At 45.0% G+C, this 13,685-nt stretch overlaps 1 protein-coding gene across 2 annotated transcripts in view; it reads right to left on the bottom strand.

The window, feature by feature from the left end:
• The window catches only part of DOP1B (DOP1 leucine zipper like protein B), a 35,408-nt gene that overhangs the window by 4,656 nt on the left and 17,067 nt on the right, over positions 1 to 13,685 (bottom strand). For both annotated transcript variants that reach the window (XM_085078680.1, XM_085078747.1), the window contains exons 14-32: positions 12,746 to 13,430; positions 11,264 to 11,532; positions 10,340 to 10,492; positions 9,602 to 9,702; positions 8,784 to 8,974; positions 6,755 to 8,339; positions 6,199 to 6,310; positions 5,656 to 5,844; positions 5,349 to 5,474; positions 4,710 to 4,844; positions 4,206 to 4,261; positions 3,772 to 3,876; positions 3,624 to 3,690; positions 2,762 to 2,903; positions 2,481 to 2,563; positions 2,193 to 2,302; positions 1,375 to 1,521; positions 1,027 to 1,088; positions 256 to 384 (exon numbers count right to left, since the gene is read on the bottom strand). In XM_085078680.1, coding sequence (XP_084934806.1) covers positions 256 to 384; positions 1,027 to 1,088; positions 1,375 to 1,521; positions 2,193 to 2,302; positions 2,481 to 2,563; positions 2,762 to 2,903; positions 3,624 to 3,690; positions 3,772 to 3,876; positions 4,206 to 4,261; positions 4,710 to 4,844; positions 5,349 to 5,474; positions 5,656 to 5,844; positions 6,199 to 6,310; positions 6,755 to 8,339; positions 8,784 to 8,974; positions 9,602 to 9,702; positions 10,340 to 10,492; positions 11,264 to 11,532; positions 12,746 to 13,430 — 4,447 coding nt within the window. The remainder of the gene's footprint in view (positions 1 to 255; positions 385 to 1,026; positions 1,089 to 1,374; positions 1,522 to 2,192; positions 2,303 to 2,480; positions 2,564 to 2,761; positions 2,904 to 3,623; positions 3,691 to 3,771; positions 3,877 to 4,205; positions 4,262 to 4,709; positions 4,845 to 5,348; positions 5,475 to 5,655; positions 5,845 to 6,198; positions 6,311 to 6,754; positions 8,340 to 8,783; positions 8,975 to 9,601; positions 9,703 to 10,339; positions 10,493 to 11,263; positions 11,533 to 12,745; positions 13,431 to 13,685) is intronic.

Genomic DNA, 13,685 nt, shown 5'->3' with positions numbered 1-13,685 from the left:
AGATTCACAAATTTTGTTCACAATTCAAAAAACCAGAAGCATGTGTTGGATGAGAGCTGAAATTTTGTTCTTTATATATTTATATCATGGAATGGTTTGGTTTGGGAGGGACCTTAAAGATCTTCTATCCCAGGTTGCTCCAAGCCCAGTCCAGCCTGGCCTGGGACACTTGCAGGGATGCAGGGACAGCCCCACTTTGTGTGGGCAAAGGGATTTGTGTTGCAGGTGGGTGGAAAGGCAGGAGTGAAGGCTCACCTTGGATCAGGGGCAGGTAGAGGTGGTACTGGTCGATCTCCCCGCTGAAGATGGAGAAGGCTTGTCGCTTCAGCAGCATGGCCTTCTGCTCAAAGCTGGGGTACAGCTTCAGGGCACTGCTTGGCATGTCTGTAACACAGGGAGGCATTGTCTAGCAGTGAAAAAGTGATTGGTTTGGGGCTGAAAATAATCCCTGTGTTCTGAAATCAGCTAAAAAGGAAAATGCTGTTTGGGTTACTGACTGTGAATCCATCTCGTGTTGGAAGTCCTTAATTATTCTTTTAGAAAGGCTGGAAAAGAGACTAAAGCTGCTGGAGGCCAATTTAAGGGGTTCTATCCCACCCTTTTCCCCAGGATTTATCCTTCCACACTCTTCTCAAGCCTGAATTAGAGGTCAGAGCACATGAATCCAGGGTTTGCTGCACTGCTGCACCACCTTCCTGCAGCTCATGGCAAACACCTGCAGTTTGCCAAAGTCTCCTCTGGGAAAGGTCACACTTGGGTGACTCAAAATGAGGGCAGAATGTCAATGTGGGAGCCCAGCAGAAGCACTGCTACAGCAAAACCTCTTCTGGTGTGTTGTAGACATGACCAAAATACAGATTTAATTAGCTTAGCTGGGAATGAAGTTATCAATGTGGTCAATTATGCACAATCAGCACTGTTGGCATTTTATGGTTACATCAATGTAATAAAAATGCACCCAAATGGCTCAAATGCACATAGATTCCAAACTGAGGTAGAAATAAATGATCAGCAGCTGATACTTACTCATCAGATCCTTAAACATTGTTTTCTCATGTGTGAGGAGGTGATCAATGATGGATCTCCAACTGCAGGAGAGAAAGAAGGAATTAAATAAGCTGGGAAAGCTGTGGTGAGGATTCACCTCAGAAATTATTTGCGTCAAACTTTTCATACAAGGGAAGTTTCCAAGCAGGATTTGTGTGCAGATTCTTATTTGGAGAAGAATTATTGGTGAGACCCATTTTTAACATCATCCCATTCCATAAGAAAGCACTAAGTGGAATTTTCTTGCCAATGTTAGTCTTATCCTTTTAAAGCTTTTCCTTGCAAATTCAGAACACAAGGTTGGAATGCTGCAATTCCATGTCTTACTGAGTGCATGAAGTGTCCATCTGGAAGAAAGCTGGATCCATGTACAATTCCAGCACTTCTTTTTTCCAGGCTCTCTTGGTGTAGGCATATCCACTGAGGGAGCTGAGCAACTGAGCACCAGCACGGAAGCTGGGAATGTTGTAGGCACTGGGAAGAGAAGAAAAATGAAAAATATGGGCTTTTTAAAATTCAGGAATAGATTCTAGCTGACAAAAGGGTTGGTTTGAAGGAGATTTTTAGGAAGGAATTGTTCCCTGGCAGGGTGGGGAGGCCCTGGGATAGAACTCCCAGAGAAGCTGTGGCTGCCCCTGGATCCCTGGCAGTGTCCAAGGCCAGGTTGGACATTGGGGCTTGGAGCAGCCTGGGACAGTGGAAGGTGTCCCTGCCATGGCTGGGGTGGCACTGGATGGGATTTAATGTCCCTTCCAACCCAAACCAGTCTGGGATTCCATGCCTTGTGTCTCCACTGATATCATCCCTCTCTCCCACACCTGTGCTTTTGGTGAAAAACTAGGAAGAGGATAGGGAGAGATGATGCTTTTCCTGCTTCCTGGGATCTGTCCATGCTCTGCTGCCACAGCCCCATTTTCTGACAGACACAGAAAGAGGAGCTTTGAGTAGAGACCAAAATCCCAGCTGAGGGAAAACCCAGAGCTGAACAGAAACTGCTGTTGTGGAGCTCCAACAACAACAGGTGCAGCTCCTGGGCAAATACAGCTCAAATGTTATTAGAATGGAAACAGAAAATGGAGAAATGAGGAAAAACAAAAGTGAAAAAGATCAGGGAAGGAAAATGGCAGGAGCAGGGAGACACTCACCTGTGGTTCCGCAGATAAGGGAACACATAATAGAGCAAACGGGAGATGAGAGGCACAGCCTTCTCCTTCTCATCACTGCGGTAAACCATGTCCAGCAGGCAGGCCAGGACCTGGGCAAGGGAAAAAGGGAGAGGAAAACTCTGTGAAAACAGAGTTGGCACTTCTGGCCAAAGGGGAAGGTGCCATGTGCACTTGGGATGCCTCAGGGAACATTTACATTCCTGTTGTATCTACCAGGAAATTCTTCCTTAGTTGAATAACCCCCCCAGATGAGAGGGTCCCACTCACCTCTGCAAGGAGAGAAAGGGCTTGGACACTGTAGATGGAAGGAGCAGAGGCAGAAACCATTGAGGATGGTGCCACTGAGGTATCTAAAAGAGGCAAAATAATAGTTTTTTCTTCAGACAGGTCTAAGTGTTGTTGTTTCCTGATTTGCTACCCAAACAGAACATTTAACTGCCAATTGGTGTTACATTGAAATGCAAACCCCACATGATCAAACCCCTCGTGCTCTTCACTGCCTTCAGCAGAGGAGAGGGAGCAGCAGGAGGCAGGGAAATTCACTTTACCATTCACATCCTCGATGTTGAATTCTTCTGGTAAAATCTGAGGCTGAGCTTTCACTTCCAAGTTCCTGCTCAGCCAACTGGTTTGTTCCAGGGAAGAGCCAGCAATGGTCCCCACAGCCTCCAGGATCTTTTGGGTCACCTCCTGTCACATAACCAAAGTGGCATCAGGTGAACACTTGGCAACTTTAATTGCCAGGGAAATGAGAAGCTGCAATGAAACCAAATCCCATCCAGCCAAAGCAAGGCAGGGGCTGTAAAATGACAACACTTTTTGTCATTGTGGCCATTTTGCTGGTGAGACTCTGGAGCAGAAAGGGAGATTTAATTTCTCTGCTGGCACATGAAAGTCCTGTAACCACAGCAGTTCCTCACCACCAAAACCACCCAGGTAGCAGTGTTCAAACTGTCCTGGGGAAATCAGTGAGTTCAGGAGGAGAATCCTGCTCTGCTCCACCCTTTCTTTACACAACAGCTGAGCTCAGTCATTCCCATTGCCAAACCCAGCCAGCAGCTCCAAGGAGAATTAGGCCACTCATTTTCCTAGACAGCTTGGAGATTTCAGTGCTTCCAGCAGGACATGAGTTCATGACATCACACTTGTGTTATGAGCTCAGTTCTGAGAAGGATTAGAATATTGCTGGAAACAGCTTTGAAAAGATTTCAAGGATTTGGGGCAAAATTTTGTTTGTCTCTCATGTTTGAGTCTACATTTTGGCCTCAGCCAAAATGTATGAATGCACATCCAGGCATTCCCAAAAGCACAGGAATTCAGATACAAAGGGCAGATCAGGTCATCTTCACTTTTCCTCACGTGAACAGTGCCAGATTTAGGAACTAAAAGGGAAATCTGAAGCCACTATACCTGCAAATCTTTCTGGTCCTTTTTGTTTTCCAGGGTGGGTGTCCTTGTCACAAAGTCATTGAGGGTGCTGTGGGGAGATCAGAGCACTCTGAGTTAGGAATTGCACAGAGTAAAACCTCTGTAAAGCTTCTCCTCCCTCATGCAGTACCTGAGGAGAAGGAAGTGGCCAGGAGGAGCCAAGTTCAGCTGCACAGACTCTCTGAGGAGCCCTAATAAGGGCTGGAAGTTCTCCTGCAGGGCTGGCACAGGGAGTCTGCCAAAAAAAAATAAAACCAAAACACACCTGAGTGAGGGCAGAGCTAAGGAAAGAACAAAAAACAACACACAGGGGGAATGTGGTGGCCTCAAAGCTTCATGATCAGTCTTGTGGATCCTTCCTGACTGTCAATGTCACTTCCCCTTCCAGTGTCCCAGCCTGGCACTCTGTGTTTGTGTCACAACACCCAAGTGACAACACATTTCCTGCAGGGAAGTGCTGTGTGACACTGGGACATGAAGATCAAAGGAAAGCAGAAGTGGCAATACTGGCTGTTCCCTCACTGGAGTCAAATGGAAAATTCTCTTTGAGAAGGACTGAATTACCTCTGGATGAAAGCATAACTGAACTGCAGCACTGGGATATCCACCAGAGAGGATTTCTGGAAAAAGAAAAACAAACTCACAATTATTTGCCATCGGAAGGAAAAAGAAGATCCAAGCTTGGACACTTCCAGGGATCCAGGGGCAGCCAAATCTTCTCTGGGAATTCCATCCCAGCACCTCCCCACCTCCCAGGGAAGGATTTATTCCCAATATTCCATCTAGCCCTGCTCTCTGATGGTTTAAAACCATTCCCCCATCCCATCATCATCTGCCTGATGTATTTTAAAGAACTTCCTTATTGTGGATCAAACCACATTCTGGATAACAAAACTTATTCAGGAGCAAAAGAGAATCACACATTGAGAAGAAAACCCTTCTAACAATGCTTCAAAGACATATTGGAACATATCCAGGCTAATAACATTAATTTCTAATATGTTAAGAAATAGATATAAATTTCTCATTTCTAATACACTAAGAAAATGGAATTATCTTCCTGGTTACCTCTTCCCCCTTGATCTGTGCTGGTTTTTTGACCACCTCTTTGACCAGGTATAATATAGTGTCAATTTTCAATGTATTCAGGGCACAAATTAAGTCCACAAGAATAAGCTGAGATGCAGTGGCCACTGGGAGAATCTGACAAAAGAAAAGAAAAGAAAAGGCAAAATACACACTAAATTAAATGTGAATTACAGAGATTAAATCAAACACACACAAGCCTTTGCCAAACACAGATTTTCTCCCAACACCTTATGACAACAACTGGATTTTGCCCCAATGGAAGGAGAAAAGAAAAAGGTTCTGCCCAGAGTAAGGAATGAGTTCCAGAGAACACAGAGCTCTCACTTTCTCTGGAAACTGAGCTGATTCGTGGTCTTTAAACTATAATTGTCCAATTGCACTCAAGAACTGAAGAAAAAAATGGCTTTTACTCTCAAACTGCCCCAATGTGGGTTTTATTTGGTTATTTATTGAGGTTTAGTTGTAGTCCTGATGCTTTCTCCAAACAAGAGCATTTCAGATTTTTCAGTCATAAATAAAAAACCCCTAAGAATCTTCAAGCAGAGTTTAGAATTTACCACACAAATGTAACATTTGCCTTTAGACTAGAAATACAAAAGTGCCTTTCTTTAGTTTCACCTTGGTTTTACTGTGACTCCTGTGGGGTTTCTTGCTGTTCCACACTGCTGCAATTGCTGCCATCAGCTGGATTCCAAGCTGTGCTGTCAAGGGGTTCAGGAAGTCCAAGATTTTTGTTCTTAATGTCTGTAGAGGGGAGAAAAATAACTATCAATGCTATTATTTTTAAGGCAAAGACTATCTCCTGTTTTATAAAACAATATTTCTTTCCTCAAGATGTTCAGAAAATATACAATGAAACAACTCTGTAAAATGCACTGGGGAGGATGAGGAGATAAAAAACTCAGCATTTTGAAAGAACTCCTACTTTAGTTGCTTTAAAGTAGACTGAAGAAGATCCTTTAGTTGTCCCAAAGAAGTCAGTTGGTCTTTTCTGGGAGTCTTCCCTCTTGATGACACTCCACAGGAGAGCCATGGTGTTCATGATTCTGGGCAGCTCTTCCAGGATGGCATTCCTGGCATTCCTCAGGTTGGCAGGTTCAGCTAAACAGGATGACTGGGGGAAAAAAAACCCAAAATATCAATGTTAAAATATATTTATTATGCACCACAGAGCCAAAAATTTGTAGGGAACACATTGACATATTATCAACTTAAAAGAAAATAGAAGAGTTTGTTAATGACAGAGGACTGATATTTGCATCACCAATATTATCATGAACTCTACTTAAAATTCACTTTCCAGGCTTCAAATACAGAAAATTCAGTTCAGTCCTTCCACTTTGATTTACTGCAGTTCTTTGGATGTGCTATGAGGTCTCTCTAAGGTTATTTTCTTGTACAGTTTACTGCTTATATTCACCTTGAAGCAAGAGGGATGTGACTCTGCTGTCAGGGGATTCCCACATACCTTTTTTGGTGGATTGGGATGATCCAGAAGGCAGAAGTGCCCGATGGTTGTCAGCCCTTCCAGCAGGGTGAGGGGATAATCAGGAGTCACATTTTCTCTTTTAGAAGTGAAGCTTTGGAAGGGAAAAAAAAAACCAAATAGGTTACCAGGCGAAGTGGTATTTCCTTGATTAAAAATTCCTTTTTTAATTCCTGTTTCTATTCCATAGCTAAAACTGGAATGAATATCAGGAATATCAGGAATGAATACCAGGAATATCAGGAATGAATATCAGGTCAGGAAAATCAAAACAAAAGGATCCATAAAACTGGGAACTTTTTTACTTGGATGGAAGGCAGAGGGGGACAGAAAGATCACAGAGAGGTACAGAAGTATCACAGCTGCTGCTCCTCTTTCCTCTCTTCCTCCAACAATCCTGTCTCCACCTCACTCCAGGGAGAGGTGCAGCAGAAATTGAGGATAAACTCTGGGAGCCACAGTGCTGACCCAGTGAGTTCCTACACACTCAGTAGAAAAGGGAATTTTCAGGATAACAAATCCCCACAGTGGCTCTTACCTGGCAGACGTTTTGGCAGATGTCTTCACAGCTTCATTCTCATACTGCCTGACAAGCTCATCCAGGTTTTTACAGATCTGCACCACAAATGGGGCCACAGTCCAGCCTAAGGACTTCCCAAAATAAGGCAGGGAGCTGGTGACCAAACCCACCCAGGTGGGATGCATGCCATGGCCATACTCTGGCTGCAGCCCCCTGACCACAGCAGAGACAAACAGTCCCTGGGAAGTGATGGGATGTGGATACACATACTGCATGGCCCCAATAGCCTGCTGGAAGTTCAGAGCCTGCTGCCACTCCTTGGACAGGTCTAGCTGATTCTCCTGCTCCTCAGGGCTCTGCCCAAGGTGATGCTCCAACACAATCAGCACCTGCAGCAGCTTCAGCAGCTCGATCTGGAGGGGGTGCTCACTCCAGATCTGATCGTGGCCAAAGTTGATCAGGCTCTCCTCCAAAAGCTCCTCCTCAGCAGCACAGTTGGCTCCATCAGCCAGCAGCAGCTGGTAACGTTTGCGACTGACGTACATGGAAGCTGAGAGGGAGAGCAGAACGAACTCCTGCATTTTGCACCTGCCCAGCAAACTGCGGATCAACTCCACGCTCTTGGGCTCTGCCGCCTTGGCCATGGTGGCCAGCTGGGTCACCATCCTGATGAGCACCTCCACGCTCTTCACCTGCACGTCCCTGTTGCCCAGGACGTCCCTGTGGGTCACCTTCAGGCAGCAGGGGTAGTAGGATCTCAGGAAGCTCAGGCACAGGTAGGTGAGCAGCTCGATCAGCAGGGAATGGGGACACATGGTGGGGGACTGAGGCTGCAGCTTGCCATAAAAGCTCTGCCCTACAAGGGCTTCCTGGTGGCGAGCCAGGAGGTTGTAGATGAGGTTGAGGTGAGCTGTGGAGCTGGTGTCCATGCTGGTGGTGGCCACGGCCTCGATGAATTCCCTGGGGTTGGTTTTGAGCACAGCCTCCAGCACGGAGAAGGCGTAGAGCACCCGCCGGGAGTCGTAGGGCTGCAGATAGAGCAGCATGTGCTTGAAGAGAGCCTCTGTCAGCTCCTGCTTCTCCTTCTGCTGCTTCAGCAGCCTGGAATGGGTGATTTCCTGCAGCTCCAGGTCCACCTCTTCATCACTGGACAGAGACTCTGAGGCCTGAGTCCTCTCAGAGTCAGCCCTCACCAGGTTTGGCCCCATGCTGGATTTGGAGCTCTCAGACAGGGAAGCATTGAGGGAATTTCCATGGCTTGGAGCTTCTCTGCCATCAGCTGCAGCCTCGTTGTCCTCATTGCTCACCTCCTGCAGCTCCAGGGAGGGGGAGAAGGAGGAGGTGTTGTCACTGTCATGGCCTGTGCTGGTGTCTGCAGATTCTGTGTGCTCACTGTTGTCCTGCTCACCCTCTGCTTCCTCGTTTTCAGGCTGCTCAGCTTTTAGCTCTGCTTTCTCTGGATCGTTTTCCACTTCTGCCCAAATTGCTTCTCTGTCCACAGTAGTGAACTGGCTCAAGGGAAGGTTTTCCTCGGAATTGCTCTCAGAAATGCCAGACTCCTTCAAAGGAGCCTTTTTCTTGCAAAGCCAATCACGAACATAGTCTGAAAAAAAGATGATTTTATCAAAATGACCACTTAGTTGTTTATTTCACACATAAATCATAACTTGGGTTGGGAAGGAACCTCTAAGGGTCATTTAGGCAACACAACGTGCTTTATGTTCAATAAATCATTGTAAGGAAAAAAAGTTTATAAAGCTACTCTGCTCTAGTCCAGTATTTATTGTAATAAGTGGGGCTAAAAGAATTATTGAGTTGAGGCAAGAATTATTTCTCTTTTAAGGTGGTTAAAGAGCAGTTCTAACCTACTGCAAAGAGAGCAGGATCAAAATTCTCCTACACCCACACCCTTCCACAACAAACCTCATGCTCTAAAACCTGACTGCAGAGATCTCTGTCTGTGTCCCAAACATCCAAAACCAACAAACAAACTCATCAAACCCCACAAGTGAGCACTCCAAACTGTGTGGGTTTGCTTGAGCTGTACCTGGGGAGTGCCTGTGCTTGATGTGTTGGATGGAGGTGCGCTGGGTGCGCGGGTGCAGCAGCAGCAGCAGCACTGGCTCCAGGATCCGCGCCACGTCGTTGAGCGACAGAGCTCGGATCAGCCAGCCCTGAGCCGCTGCTCCAATGGCTCCATCCGAGCAGTTCAGGCTGTCCAGCACCACAAACAGCGACCTGAGGGACAAAGCAAAACCCAGGACAGCTCAAATCGCTGGAAAAGTTTAATCAAACAGTAAAATCCTGGCAGGGAATACAACCAGAGCGTGTCTGAGGAAGCACCAGCCAGCAGATCAGGTCTGCTCCCAACAGCTTTGGCCAAACACTTTTTCCTGGGCTGAGGACAGGAATTTATACAAGCAAATACAATATATTTATACAAATCCTCCCACTCTGCAAGAGCAGCAGATTTTGAGTTTGAAGATTTTGAAGTTCTTTCCCATATTTGTTTGGTTTTATCTCATTTTATCCCGTAGGGAGTAAAACTAAACTAAGATTTTTATTTTCACAAGGAGCTGGCGGTATTTTCTTTGGAAAGTAAATTTAATTCACTCCAAGATAAAAAATATCTGCTCTCCAGAAAAGCTACTCCTCATTTATGAATTCTTTCTATTTTTACAGCAAATTGCTTCATCAAAAACAAAAAAAAACAGACCATGCACAGAGTGCCCTGCAAAGATAAACTCCAAGGAAGTGGAAAATCTTCCTTTTGCTCATTTATTCTCTCCCTACAGAGAACTCCTCAGAGAAGAGAATAAAGCACAATCTAATTAAATATAGAAATGCAAATGGAAGTGGAAATACCTATCAAAGGAGCGATTGTGGGAAGTCACTCTGCTGCCCTGGATCTCTCTGGTCAGGTGCCACATGACAGAGAATCTGAACAGAGCTTCCAGCCTTGTCCCCTTGGCAAGGAAACAAGAGACAGTGGTTATTGGTGGAAAGCTTTCAAAAGGTTTTCAAATTTTTATCTTTCAAAATGTCAAGGATAGGAAAACAATAGCAAAGATTGGAAGTGGCTGGTTGAAGTTTTATTGTGCAAAACTGTCAGTTGTTGAAGAACTGTTCTGTCATTAATTAGGGAAGGAAAAGAATTCCTAACTGGCTCACTTAAAAGCCAGTTTATTATGAGAACCAACTACTGTAAAGTCAAGCTAAAATCAAGTGATTTTACATAAAATGATTACAAATAAATTACACTTTTATTTTACACAAAGGTGATTACACATTAAACCAAGTGATACAGTCATATTGGTGGAGCTGGGGCAGTTTGGAAATACTGACAAAAACTCCAGGATTTGGGCTGGAATTAAAAAAAAACTTCAGCCTTGACAGATAGATTTTGTATCCAGGGATTAAATTCAGCTAATCCCATGCTGAACAAATCCCAGGGAATTGCTCAGCATGGACAGAGCCTGTCAGACTCTTGGCAGGCAGAGCAACCATGGGAATGAAGACACAAGGAAGGGAACAGGAGGAAATTTGGGAAGCACTGGAACAATTCCACACTGCTGGAGAGGCTTCAGTGCATCCAGGACTTACTTTATCCCGATCCAGAAGGGCCTGGCAGATGATGTCTTCACAGATATTTGCTGAGGGAGCCAAGCAGTGCAGTCTGTAGAATAATTCCACACAGGCAATGTGGTGCTCCCGAGTCTCCTTGTTCAGCTGATTCCAGAGCACACAGGCTACTCTCTAGGGAAAAAAAGACAATATTTATATTAATAATTAACAGTAATTATAGTAATAATAATAGCCATTTTTTCCTGGCTTCCTGTTGCCCAAAAGGCATTCCCAGATTGCCTCAGAATCCTAGGATTCTATGAATTAGAATCTTGTCTAATTGTTCAGCTGATTCCAGAGTCTCCTTGTTCAGCTGATTCCACAGCACACAGGCTACTCTCTAAGGAAATACATTAATAATTAACAGTAATAATAATAATAATAATAGTAGCCATTTTTCTTGGCTTCCTGTTACCCAAAAGGCATTCCCAGATTGCCTCAGAATCCTAGCATTCTATGAATTAGAATCTTGTCCAATTGTTCAGCTGATTCCAGAGTCTCCTTGTTCAGCTGATTCCAGAGCACACAGACTACTCTATAGGGAAATACATAAATAATTAACAGTCATTATATTAATAATAATAGCCATTTTTTCCTGGCTTCTTGTTACCCAAAAGGCATTCCCAGATTGCCTCAGAATCCTAGGATTCTATGAATTAGAATCTTGTCTAATTGTTCAGCTGATTCCAGAGTCTCCTTGTTCAGCTGATTCCAGAGCATACAGGCTACTCTCTAGGGAAATATATTAATTATTAACAGTAATTATATTATTAATAATAGCCATTTTTTCCTGGCTTCCTGTTACCCAAAAGGCATTCCCAGATTGCCTCAGAATCCTAGGATTCTATGAATTAGAGGTTCAGTGTAGCTGGACAGTAAAAAAAAGGAAAAGAAAACGGACACCTGGTAGAACTCTGTTTTCTCTGAGATCATCTTCAGAACTGCAGGAGCAATGGGAGGAAGGGTGACCATCTGCAGCTTCCCAAGGAAAGGGTTGTGGCCAGCCACTTTGTACCTCTTCATCCTGTCCTCAATCACCAGGGCCAGGGACTGGGAATGGTTGATGACCTCCAGCAGGGTGAAGATGGACACGTTCTGCACGTAGCAGTCGTTGACACAGCAGCAGATTGTCATCAGGGACTTCAGCCACAGAGGGAAGCTGGGTTCACCTCCTGGGAAAGGAAGGGAGAGAAAGGGTTTGAAACAATGCCAAGGTTGGGGTCATGTTCCCAAAAATCCTTCAGTCAAGGTCACAGAACCAAAATGACTGCCTAGATCCCACATCAATATCTTAGGAATCCTGGAATGGGTTGGGTTGGAAAGGACCTTAAATCCCATCCAGTGCCACCCCAGCAGGGACACTTCCACTGTCCCAGGCTGCTCCAAGCCCCAGTGTCCAGCCTGGGTTTGGACACTGCCAGGCATGAAGACAATTTCTCCATGTTTTCCCTACTTCTCCCAGCAGAAGCTCTCACAGGACCCCAATAACTACAGGATTTCTGCTTCCCATTTATGTTTATTCCCAACCACTATTTCTAGCTGCTGTTTTCCAGCTGCCTTTGTCACAACCAATTCCAGAGGGCTCCTGATCCATGGATGCTCTTCCTGTAGCACCGAGGCACAGCAGTTCAGAATTTATAAATTTGTAACTGAAGTGGTTGACATCAAGCCAAGCCATCTTTGCCTCTCCTGAGGCAATAAGAACAGAATTCCATGCCATGCTCACTCATGGAGATGATGGGAATATCATCAGACAGCAGGAATATGGAGTAAGGTGAGGAAGAGGACCCAGTTTTCCAGTCTCCCACCTCTCCATTCCCTAAAAACCTATTTTCCAGCTACCCTTAAGGCCAATAACATCTCCTGCTAAAGCTGAGGAATGAACTGGAATTCCAAGAACAAACAGGTCCTCCAGTTATACAAATTTGGTTTTGTTTGTTGTATTGGACTCTTTTAAATTCTGAGGGTTTAGGAAAGATGACTTTGCCTCTGTTATGATGTAGAACTTCAGTTTTCCACCTACACCCATCTTCCTCTAAAACATCCTTTGTTTTGGGGAAACACACAACACACGGACAGCAGGGGATGGATATCCTGAAAATCCTGAGCCATGCAAGGCTGTAGAGGCCAAGGAGGTCTTTTTATCCCTTCAGCTCCAAATTTTCTATGAAAGTTTTCCAAAAATTGTGAATTTAAAGTTTTGCAAAACTCAGCTGCCAGACACACCACAGATGCTGAGGTGGGAAGTCTTTAATTCACAGACAATTTGCCTTCAGCCCTATCAAAGGGTTTTTCACTGGCTCTGGTCTTACAAATAGCCAAGCTCACAGTGCTGTTTGCATCCCCAAAATGCTCCAATTGCCCAGGAAAGGAAGCTTTTCTTACCAGGCACCTGAAACAGAGAGAGGTACAACTGTTCCATCTCCTCCTCTGACAGGTAAACTGGGAATGTGGTACAATCCAGCAGGAGGTGACAGGCTGCAGAGAAAGCTTCCTTGCAGTCCCCTCTGAGGGGTCCCAACACCAGTTCTAAGTCCCATTCTTCTTCCTCCTTTTCCTTTTTGGGACCAGAGCTGTGTTCAGAGAGGAGAGGACTGGAATTCTTGCTCCTGAAGGGTGAACCCCTGGCTGAGAAGAGCTCTGAGAGCATTTGTTTGACCTGAGGCACAGTGATTTGTTTGGCATCCCAGGGGCTTTTTTTCTTGTTGCCACTCTCGGGTAACCTGTAGCCATTCTCCTTTTTCTCCTTCCCGCCCAGATTTATTGCTGCAATGCCTTCATTACTCATTTCTTGGAGCTGCAGCCCGAAAATGTATTTGCTGGAGAACTTGGCCACCAGCTCTTGGATGCAATGCAGAGTTTTTTGGATGCTCCCTCCTTTTTTCCAGACATCATCTCTCTCCAGGGTCACTGTGGGCAGCCCGAGGTGCTGGCAGAGCTCTGGGGAGGAGGCACTGAGGCCAATGCCACTGTCCTCTGATTTGAGGGGAGGGAATGGAGCCTCATCCTCCTCCTGCAGCACAGACTTGGTCTCTGAGGTTATATCCACATCTTCCTTTGGCACTGGGCTCTGGAACAGCAATATGGATGTGGTTAGTGTGGCACTGCCAAGCGGAATTTAAATTGGAAAACAGCAGTGACGGAAAAAGGAAAACATCCTCTTTGTGATTTCCAGATTGTGTTTACAAAATCACAATATTACAGTTGTTTTATAAGCAGCTCCACTCATTTGCCTTTAAAACCCAACAAATGTTTGTACAAACCTCACATATTGAGTCATCAAACAGCAACTTAGCAGAGGGATGTGTTCTCTTAAAATCAGTTT

The sequence above is a fragment of the Lichenostomus cassidix genome, chromosome 1, assembly GCF_008360975.1.
Source record: "Lichenostomus cassidix isolate B80296 chromosome 1, HeHo_3.0, whole genome shotgun sequence".
NCBI lineage: Eukaryota > Metazoa > Chordata > Aves > Passeriformes > Meliphagidae > Lichenostomus > Lichenostomus cassidix.
Note: the sequence above shows the minus strand (reverse complement) of the source record. Positions and strands in the feature narration are given on the sequence as shown.